The sequence below is a fragment of the Pezoporus flaviventris genome, unplaced genomic scaffold (assembly GCF_033815535.1).
Source record: "Pezoporus flaviventris isolate CSIRO_AGI_PZ_B2104156 unplaced genomic scaffold, CSIRO_AGI_Pfla_v1 ptg000386l, whole genome shotgun sequence".
In the NCBI taxonomy this organism is placed as follows: domain Eukaryota; kingdom Metazoa; phylum Chordata; class Aves; order Psittaciformes; family Psittacidae; genus Pezoporus; species Pezoporus flaviventris.
Genome location: NW_026892933.1, coordinates 75,319 through 86,444, shown reverse-complemented (window position 1 = coordinate 86,444; position 11,126 = coordinate 75,319). Strand labels below are relative to the sequence as shown.

The 11,126-nt window shown below is 62.3% G+C and overlaps 1 protein-coding gene across 1 annotated transcript; it reads right to left on the bottom strand.

Moving 5' to 3' along the window:
* Nucleotides 1-1,004: 1,004 nt before the first annotated feature.
* LOC133263636 (glutamate receptor ionotropic, NMDA 2D-like) lies at nt 1,005-10,236 on the bottom strand. Its single transcript, XM_061443482.1, is given in 16 exon segments — nt 1,005-1,257; nt 2,126-2,337; nt 2,688-2,701; nt 2,704-2,746; nt 3,513-3,745; nt 4,371-4,558; nt 4,936-5,096; nt 5,321-5,550; nt 5,661-5,786; nt 5,883-6,036; nt 6,152-6,314; nt 6,397-6,608; nt 6,710-6,824; nt 7,329-7,921; nt 9,198-9,598; nt 10,196-10,236. Coding segments are annotated over 16 exon segments (3,102 nt in total). The 5' UTR covers nt 10,200-10,236.
* Nucleotides 10,237-11,126: the final 890 nt, after the last annotated feature.

Genomic DNA, 11,126 nt, shown 5'->3' with positions numbered 1-11,126 from the left:
CCTCTCCCAGGTGACCCCTCCCCCCCAAATTGAGGTGCTGTTTGGGGGCAGGAATAGAAAAGCTGCTTTATTGGGGGGAGGGGATACAAGGGGGGAGGGGAGGTCAGGGGTGAGCCATGGTGCAAGGGGGAACTTGGGGGGGTGACAATGGGGTGATGGGGACATAGAGGGGGACAGGGGGTGACAAGGGGGAGCGGGACTTGGGGGACAGAGGAGCGTGTGGGGAGTGACGAGGACAGGGACAAGGGGGGGGTCACAAAGACAATGGGGGGGTCACAGTCACGGTTTCTTTCACCACCCCCCAAGTTATGGGGGGCAGCAGCACAAGGGGGGGGTGATGGGGGTGGGCCCCTGCCCATCCCCCACGACGCTGGGGGGGCACACACGAGGGTGTCCCCAACACTGTGTGACCTCCCCCGTGGATATGGGGGTCACATCAGGGGTTTTTGGGAGGGGGTCACAGTGTCACCCTCGGGGACCGGGTGTGTCCTCCGTGGCGGTGGTGTCACCCATAGGGACATGGTGTCACCTATACAGACAGTGTCACCCATAGGGATATAGTGTCACCCATAGGAACGGTGTCACCCATAGAGACAATGTCACCCATGGGGATGTGATGTCATCCATATGGATATAGTGCCACCCATAGAGACAGTGTCACCCATATGGATAGTGTCACCCATGGGGACATGGTGTCACCTGTTGGGACAGGTGGTGGCGTCACCCATAGGGACACGGTGTCACCTATAGGGACATGGAGTCACCCATAGGGACACGGTGTCACCCATGGCGTTGGGGTGACCCAATTCACGTCCGTGGTGGCACTCTGGGGACAAACCGTGTGTCCTGGTGGGTCTCCTCCTCCTCCTCCTCCTTGCAGTGCCACGTTCTTGTCCTTGTCACCTCATCCTTGTCCTTGATGGTGTCACCCGGTGGTGACAGCCACAGGGACCCAACCTTGTCCCTATTGTACCCCATGGGTGCCACTGGGACCATCCTCATCCTCAGAGGCATCCCTTGGGTGCTGCTGTCACCGTGTTGTCACCTTCATCCCCATGGGGACCATCCTCATCCTTGTCGCCGTGGGGACCATCCCCATCCTTGTTGCCATAGGAACCATCCCCAGCCTCGTTGTTGCCATGGGAACCATCCCCAGCCTCGTTGTTGCCATGGGAACCATCCCCAGCCTCGTTGTTGCCATGGGAACCATCCCCATCTTTGTTGTTGCCATGGGAACCATCCCCATCCTCGTTGTTGCTATGGGGACCAGCCTCAGCCTCGTTATCACCTCAGGTGCCATTGTGACCTGACCTTGACCTCTGACCCCGCTCACACCTCGGACTCGAGGCTGGGAGAAGTGGGCGGAGCCTCTGCGAGCGCCCAGCGGCCCCTCCCCCCCACGGCGTGCCCCTCCCCCTCCCCCCCCCCCCCCACCCGCGGTGCTGCCCGCGGGGGGGAGGGGAGGGGGACAGGGGGACAGGGGCCGAGCCCAGCCCTGCCCCCCCAGCCCCCCCCAGAACCCCCCCGCCCCCCCCCCACGCGCTCAGGTCCTCGAGGCTGCGCGAGGCGGGGGGGGGCGGCGGCGGCCGCAGGGTGGGGGATGGGGCGGGGAAAGGGCGGGAGGTGGGGGGGGGAGGGAACCCCCAGAACCCGCCCCCCCCGCCCCAATGAGCGCCTCCGCCCCCCCCGGGCCAAGCCGGGTACAGGGCGGGGGGAGGGGGGTGTCCCCAGGGCCCCCCCTCCCAGTCCCGGAGCCTCTCGGCCGAGCAGCTCCGGCAGCGGGGGAGGGGCGGAGGGGGGTGGTGGTGATGGGAGGGGTGGGGGAAGGCGTGCGGGGGTGTCCCCAGGAGCTCGAGGCTGCCCCAGCCCCCCCTGCCCCCACCCCCCCCATCCCCACCCCCCGCCCCCCCCCAGCTTCTCTGCGGACCAGCAGCGCCCCGGCGGGGGGGGAGGTGGTGCCCCCCCCGCTCGCGGCCCGGGGGAGGGTGCAGCAGTGGTGGGGGGGGGTGCACCAGCAGGGGGGAGGGGGGAGCGCGGAGGAAGGGGGGGGTGGGGTAAAGAGGGCGGGGTGGTGGGGGGAGGGGGCGCGGCGCTGGCCGGGGGGGGAGGGGAGGGGGGCTCGGACTCGGAGTCGGAGAGGTCGTGGTAGAACGGGTGGGGGGCGGCGGCGAAGGGGGAGGGGTGCCCCCGGCAGAGGTGGGCGCGGGGGGTGGCGGGGGGGGCGCGGAGCAGCGGCTGCGCCTCGGGGTCGCCCCCGCCTCCCCCCACCCCCAACCCGCGGGGGGGGCCGCGGCGGGGAGGCGTTCGCGGGGTGGGGGCGGGGGGGCTCCTCTCGTCCTCGTAGAACAAACGGGAGTAAGGGAAGAGGGGGGGGTCTGGGGGAGAGGGGTCGTGTCCTGCCCCTCCCCCCCCCACCTCGTAGAGCCCCCGCAGCGCGCGGCGGGACCAGGGGGAGGGGCCGGGCTCCGGGGGGGAGGGCCGGGGGGGGAGCGCGGGCAGGGCCCGACCCCCACCCCCCCGCCGCCGCCCCCTCCCCGGCTCAGCCCCTGCGGCTCGATGGGGCCGTAGAAACGATGGAAGGCGGCGGGGGGCGGGGCAGGGGTAGGGGGCGGGCCCCGGCGAGGGGGGGAGTGCGGGGGGGGCGGCGGTCGCGGGGAGGGGGGAGGGGGGTGGGAAGTGGGGGAGGGGGGAGGGGGTGGGGGGAGGAGGGGGACGAGTCCTCGGGGCTGCAGCAGCTGTACATGCCCTGGGGGGGGAGGGTGGTACTGGTGGGGGGGTGCCCGTATTCCACATCCCATAGCCTATACCCCATATCCCATACCCCGTATCCCGTACCCCACATCTCATATTCCACACCCCATAGCCCATACCCCGTATCCCATACCCCATTCCTCATATCCCTTCTCCCCATATCCCATACACTGTATCCCATACCCCATATCCCTTATCCCCATATCCCATACCCTATATCCCATACCTCATATCCCATACCCCATATCCCATACCCCATATCCCATACCCGATAACCCACACCCCATATCCCATACCCCATATCCCATACCCCATATCCCATACCCGATAACCCATACCCCATACCCCTTATCCCCATATCCCATACCCCATATGCCATGCCCCATATCCCATACCCCATATCCCATACCCCATATCCCATACCTCATATCCCATACCCCATATCCCATACCCCATATCCCATACCCGATAACCCACACCCCATACCCCATATCCCATACCCCATATCCCATACCTGATAACCCATACCCCATACCCCTTATCCCCATATCCCATACCCCATATGCCATGCCCCATATCCCATACCCCATATCCCATACCCCATATCCCATACCCCATATCCCATACCCGATAACCCACACCCCATACCCCATATCCCATACCCCATATCCCATACCCCATATCCCATATCCCATATCCCATACTCCATATCCCATGTCCCTTACCCATCCCACCTCCCCCTGTCCCCACGCTGGCCCTACCCTGCTGAGCGCCAGCAGCGCCCGTGGGCGTGGGGCCGGGTGCCGGCGGTGCCGCAGCTCGCGGTGCACCAGGTGCTCGGCGGCGAAGACGAGGAGGCTGAGCCCCATGGCCACCAGGAGCATGTAGAACACCCCGGCCATGTTGTCGATGTCCAGTTTGCTGCTCATCACCTCCAGCTTCTCCTGGTGGCAGATCCCCGACAGCCACAGCCGCTCCAGCATCTCGATCTCGTCTGGGGGGAGGGAGAGCATCACCATGGGGTTTGGGGTCAATATAGGGGGTGTAGAGGTCATTTCCATGGGTTTGGTGTCATCTGTGCATGGGGTGCTTATGGGTCTCCACAGTGTGTTTGAAGACATCTGTGTGGGTTTGGGATGTTCTAGAGGAGTTTAGGGGTCACCCCAGTGGGTTTGGAGGCGTCTATGGGGCGCTGGGATGATCTCTGGGGGGTTGGGATGATCTATGGGGGGTTTGGAGTCAATATAGGGGGTTTAGGGGTCATCTCCATGGGTTTGGAGCCATTTATGGGGCATTGGGATGATATGGGCATTTGGGGTCACCTTGGTTGGTTTGGGATGATTTATGGGGTGTTGGGGTGATGTATGGGGGTTTGGTTTCATCTCAGGATGATTGGGATGATCTAAGGGGGTTTATGGGTCACCCCACTGGGTTTGCAGCCACCCATGGGGCCCTGGCATGATGCATGGGGGGTTGGGGTCACCCCAGTAGGGTTTGAGCCATCTGTGGGGCGTTGGGATGATCTATGGGGGTTGAGGGCCATCTATGGGGCACTGGGATGATCTATGGGGCATTGGGGTCACCCCAGCAGCTCTCCCCCACCCCTGTGCCCCCGGTACCATCGCCCAGGAGCTGCAGCAGCGCCAGGTCAACGGGGCGCTTCCAGCGGGAGCCGCGCTGCAGGGCGATGCCGTAGCCAGTGGAGGCAAAGACCTTGCCCGAGCCGATGGTGACGAGCTTGCAGCCCTCCTCCTTGCGCGCCATGTAGTTGAGCACCGCCGCGTCGTAGATGAACGCGTCCAGCTTCCTACAGCCATATAGGGAGCGATAAACCCCGCCCACTGCCATATATGGATCGATCAGCCACGCCCACAACCATATATGGATTAATAACCTATGCTCACAATCATATACAGACCAATAAGCCATACCCACAGCCATATATGTCTCAGTAAGCTCCACCCACATCCAGGTATGTATCAATAAGCCCCGCCCACCGCCTATATATATCAGTAAGCCCAGCCCACAGGCTCACCTGAACCCTTAAGCCCCTCCCCTCACCCCAAGCCCCTCCCTTCACCCCAAGCCCCACCCACACCCCAAGCTCCACCCACAGCCCCTCCCTTTCCTTCAAGCCCAGCCCCTTTGGGGCCCCTCCCCTTTTGGCCCCCCCTTTGGCCGCACCCTGTCTTGAGGTGCTGCAGGGCGTCCTCCACGCCGCGCTGGTTGAAGCGCACCATGTAGCTGTGCATGGCTGGGTAATTGCTCCGGATGTTCTTCTCCGTGCTCCCGTTCGGCACCGTCCCGAAGCGCAGCGGCGGGTACTGCTCCTGCGGGCGCTGGAACTGATCCCCCATGGCACTCATCAGCACCCATCGGCACCCATGGGCACCCATCAACACCCATTGGTACCCATCGGTACCCATCAGTACCCATCAACACCCATCGGCACCCATCGGCACCCATCATCACCCATTGGCACCCATCAACACCCATCGACACCCATCGGTACCCATTGGCACCCCACGGAGCCCAGACCCGGCCCCCATCGGCACCCCCATGGTGGCACCTTGCGGTCGCTGAGGCCAGACACAGTGTCCACATACTCCTCCTGGATCATGAAGGCCGCCAGGTTCGCGGTGTAGCTGGCGAGGAAGATGACGGCGAAGAAGGCCCAGACCAGCACCATGATCTTACTGGTGGTGCCCTTGGGGTTCTCCACCGGCACCGAGTTGTTGAAGACCAAAGCCCAAAGAAGCCAAATGGATTTGCCGATGGTGAAGGTGGAGCCGCCAGCACCTATGGGGACAATGGGGGCAAAGGGTGCAATGGGAATAATGGGGGCAATGGAGACAATGCGGACCCACATCTCCCATCGCATCCCCCCTCTCTTGGTGCCACCAGCTCACGTTGTCCTGTGGCCAAGCTCCGGTTGTAGCCCACAGGGCTGAAGTACTCGAAGATGAAGACAGTGACGGCCACCACGGTGAGGCACATGACAAACATCATGACCCACACGGCTGGGCTGTAGGGCTCTGTGGGGGGGAAGGGAGACGTCGGTGTCACCGTCGCGGTGTCGTCACCGTCACGGCGTCGCCAGCGCCATCGCTGTGACACCGGCCGGGCCCTACCCAGGAAGGCGGAGGGGGACACGGTGCCGTTGCTCCGGGACACCATGACGCTGATCCCGGTCTCCACGAAGGGCACGGAGAAGTCGATGATCTCGGAACGCTCCTCGTTGATGGTCAAGGAGCCGATGGCCATGTCCGCGCGCCCATAGAACACCTGCGGCGAGGGATGCGGCTACAGGACCCCTTGACACCCCCCAAGTCTTCTTCCCCTGCCAACCTCCTCAGATCCCCTCCCATCCATCCATGGGGTGCTGTGGTGTTGTCCCCACCTCTCCCACCATTCCATTCCACACCCCGTCGATCTTCTTGCCATGTTTGCCATTGGTGACCAGGTAGAGGTCGTAGGTGAAGCCGACGGTGCGCGCCAAGCGCTTGAGGATGTCAATGCAGAAGCCTTTGCAGCACTTCTTCTCGAAGAGCTCCATGGTGGGGCTGTGGGGAGATGGGGGCTGCAACAGGGGGGACACTTGGGGGGAGGAGGAACGATGGGGAACCCAAAGTAGGGGGCACCCACCTGGAAGTGCGGTTGAGCTGCTTGCGGCAGGGCACAGAGTCACGGATGCAGGTGCCGGTGGAGGGGTCGATGCTCTCCACGATGACGAAGGGACGCTCCTCCAGGGTGGCCACCATCAGGTGCTGGTCTCCATCGACCGGTTGGAGGAACTTCCCGTAGCGGGACCACACCGGGTACTTCATGCGGAGGATTTGGTGCTCCCAGCTGCCCACCTGGGTACAGGGACGTGGGGACAGCATCGGGATGTGGGAGACGGGACATGGGGGTGATGGCGATGGTGATGGTGACGGCGCCGGCGCCATGGGGCACTCACCACCTCCCAGCTCCGCTCCTTGGTGAGGGAGATGACGACCAGGGAGGGGTTCACCAGGTACCCATCCTCGTTAAAGGAGAAGTCCTTCTGTCCCCACGTGATGTTCATGAAGTACCTGCAGAGGTGACGATGCCAATGGCAGCACGGCACCACCATTGCCGATCCTAAGGGTTGGGGATGGTCAAGTGGGTCTTGGGTGCCCTTAGACAATGGTTGGAGACCATTGGGTGCTCATAGATGTGGTTGGGATGACCTTGGGTACATTTGGGGTTGAGGACAGTTGGGTGCCCCTAGACAATGGTTGGGGACCATTGGGTGCTCATAGACAATGGCTGGGGACCACTGGGTGCCCATAGATATGGTTGGGGACAGTTGGGTTGGGGATGGTTGAGTTGGTCCAGATGTGATTGGGTTGGGGTCCGTTGGGTGCCCCTAGAAGTGGTTGGGGACAGTTGGGTTGGGGATGGTCGAGTGGGTCCAGATGTGGCTGGGTTGGTGTCTATTGGGTGCCCCTAGGCATGGTTGAGGATGGTTGGGTTGGGTATGGTTGAGTGGGTCCAGGTGTGGTTGGGTTGGACCCCATTGGGTGCCCTTGGCTGCGCTGGTGCCTGGTGCTCACCGGTGCAGGTTCTCATTGGTGTGGGTGACGTTGGGCGCCCGGCAGTCGCTGTTGAACTCGGGGAGGAAGCCGTAGTCCCGCAGCAGCGCCTCGGCCCCCTTGGCCACGATGGCGACGCCGTTGCGGAGCCGGTGCTGGAGCTCGTCCCTCCACCCCGCCGACAGCACCGCGAAGAGCCCCGCGGGGACGTGCTCTGGGAGCCGGCTGCTCCCGGCCAGGTTGGTGCCCACCAGGAACCAGATGTAACCGGGGCCGGTCAAGCCCACATCGTGGGCGGCACGGAAAATGGCCTCGGCCTCGTCGCGGGAGCAGTAGAGGAGCCGGATCTGCGCGGTGACGTCACGGAGCTGGCGCCGCAGCCGGGAGCCATCGGGGTCCCCAGTGAGGTTGAGCGTGAGGACGCCGCGGTGCTCCCAGCCAATGAAGCTGCCATCGGTCAGGACCTCCACGTAGTCCACGACGTCCTCGTGGCCCGGCAGCAGGGTGGTGAGGACGGCGAAGGACGTCCAATCATACTCCTCCAGCACCTCCAGGATCACCCGGAGCTGCTGCTCCGTGGAGGAGCCCAGCTGCAGGAACGTGGAGCCCTTCTCCTGCGTGGGGAAAGGGAAGGAGGGCATTGGGGAGCTCTGGATGGGGTTGAGATGAGCCTCGATGGGGGTGGGGGCATTTGGGGGGTCTCTGGATGGGGTTGAGATGAGCCTCGATGGGGTTGAGGACCATTGGATACCTCTGGGTATGGTTGAGATGAGTCTCAATGGGGTTGGGGACCATTGGGGACCTCTGGGCATGGTTGGGATGAGCCTCGATGGGGTTGGGGACCATTGGGGACCTCTGGGTATGGTTGGGATGAGCCTCGATGGGGTTGGGGACCATTGGGGACTTCTGGGCATGGTTAGGACACTTGGGTTGGGGTGGTCAAGGGGGTCTGAACGTGGTAGGGTTGGGGATGATAGGGTTGGGAAGCACTTGGGTGGCCCCAGATGCGCTTGTGGCCACTTGGGCTTCCCTGTCCCCATCCACCCCTCTGTTGCTGACCAGCTCCCCCCCATCCCATCACCTTGAGCATCCCCAAGCCAATAGCACCCAACCACTTCTAGCGTCATCCCAAACTCCTCTAGGAGCACAAGACTCATCCTAACCCCGCCCAAATCCATCCAACGTGTCCCTAAGCACCTCTAGGTCCATCCCAACCCCATCTACGGGCATCCAACCACCTCTAGAAGCACCCATCTCATCCCAACCACCTCCAGATCCATCCAACAGCCCCCAACCACCTCTAGATCCATCCCAATCCAATCTAGATTCACCAAACCATATCTAGAAGCACCCATCTCACCCCAAGCACCTCTAGATCCATCCCAACCCCATCTAGAATCACCCAACCATATCTAAGAGCACACAACCCCATCTAGAAGCACCCATCTCATCCCAACCACCTCTAGATCCATTCAACATGTCACTAACCACCTCTAGATCTATCCCAACCCCATCTAGAAGCAACCAACCCCATCTAGGAGCACCCAACCCCATCTAGAAGCGTCCAACCACCTCTAGAAGCATCCATCTCATCCCAACCACCTCGAGATCAATCCCAATCCCATCTAGAGGCACCCAAACCCATCTGGAAGCATCCAACCACCTCTAGAAGCACGAATCTCATCCCAGCCACCTCTAGGTCCATCCAAACCCCATCTAGGTGCACCCAACCCATCTAGGTGCACCCAACCCCACCTAGAAGCACCCATCTCATCCCGACCACCTCTAGATCCATCCAATGCATCCCTAAGCACATCTAAACCCATCCCAAACATGTCTAGAAGCCCGCAATGCCCCCCAACCACCCCTATGCCCCCCCCCAGCTCTCACCTTGGGCGTGAGGACGATGGCGGAGCCGCCGTTGATGGCCACGATGGGCACCGCCGTCTGCGCCGAGACGAAGTCGAGGATCTGGGCCAGGGCCTCGGAGCTGGCATCGTCCTCGAAGACCACGCCATGGACGGGCAGGGAGGAGAGGAGGTCGCAGAGGCGCAGGATGAGGCTCCGGGGGTCGGTGCCGTTCAGCACCACCCCGATGGGGTTCACCTCGAAGGCGGAGCCCGGCAGCGGCCCCGGTGCCAGGCGCGGCCCCGCGGCGCCGTAGGAGGAACCGCTCAGCACCACGGCCACGTTCAGCGCCCGCCGCGGGGCCTCGGGCGCCAGGAAGGGGCTGGCGCAGGCCAGGGCCAAGGTGAAAAACATCCTGGGCACGGGGCTCATGGTGGGGGGAGCTGGGGGGGAGCGGGGAGGGGATGGGGGGGGCAGCGACCGCCGGGGGCAGCCGGGACCCCAGCGTCAACCACTGAGACCCCACAGCCCACAGCACATAGCCCATATATCCCATGTCCTATAGCCCATATCCTATAGCCCGCACCCCATATTACATACCCCATATCCCATACTATCCCATATCCCATACCCCATACCCCATGTCCCATACCCCACACCCCATATCCCATACCCCATATCCCATACCCCATACCCCATATCCCATACCCCATACCCCATATCCCATACCCCATATCCCATACCATATACCCCATACCCCATGCCCCATATCCCATACCCCATACCCCATACCCTGTATCCCATATCCCATATCCCATACCCCATACCCCATACCCCATATCCCATACCCCATACCCCATATCCCATACCCCATACCCCATACCACATACCCCATACCCCATGCCCCATATCCCATACCCCATATCCCATATCCCATGTCCCATACCCCATATCCCATACCCCCTATCTCATACCCTATATCCCATACCCAACATCCTATTCCCTCCCCACCATGTTCCCAATGTCCCCCCCCATCCTACCCATTCCAAGCTCGGTCCTGGGGGATTCAGCCACATCTCGGCCTTGGGGGGGAGGGGGGGGACGACAAAGGTCTGGGAGGTAATTGGGGGGGGACGGGGGGGGGGCAGGGGGGGTGCTGGGGACACAGGGACAGGGACAAGGACTGGGGGGGGCAGAAACAGGGGGTCTGGGGAGGGGGTCGGGGTTGCACCTAGGAAAGGGGGAGAAGGGGAGGGTCAGGACTCACCTTCCCCCCCATTGCCCCCCAGTTCATCCATTGGGTTCCCATTGCCCCCATTACTCCCCATTACCCTCATTACCCCCCATTGCCCCCCATTACCCTCATTATCCCCCATTACCTCCATTACCCCATTACCCTCATTACCTCCATTGCCCCCCATTACCCCCTTACCCCCATTACAACCCATTACCCTCATTATCCCCCATTACCCCCCATTATCTCCGTTACCCCATTACCCCCCATTTCCCCCATTACCCCCTTACCCACATTGTCACCATTGCCCATTACCCCCATTACCTCCATTATCCCCCATTACCCCCCATTGCCCCATTGCCCCCATTACCCCATTATCTCCCCAGTACCCCCATTACCCCCTTTGTCCCCCATTGCCCCCATTACCCCCTATTGCCCCCCATTACCCCCTTCCCCCCCATTGCCCCATTACCTCATTATCTCCCCATTACCCCCTTTGTCCCCCATTGCCCCCCATTACCCCTTCCCCCCATTGCCCCATTACCTCATTATCTCCCCATTACCCCCTTTGTCCCCCATTGCCCCCCATTACCCCCTATTGCCCCCCATTACCCCCTTCCCCCCCATTGCCCCATTACCTCATTATCTCCCCATTACCCCCTTTGTCCCCCATTGCCCCCCATTACCCCCTATTGCCCCCCATTACCCCCTTCCCCCCCATTGCCCCATTACCTCAT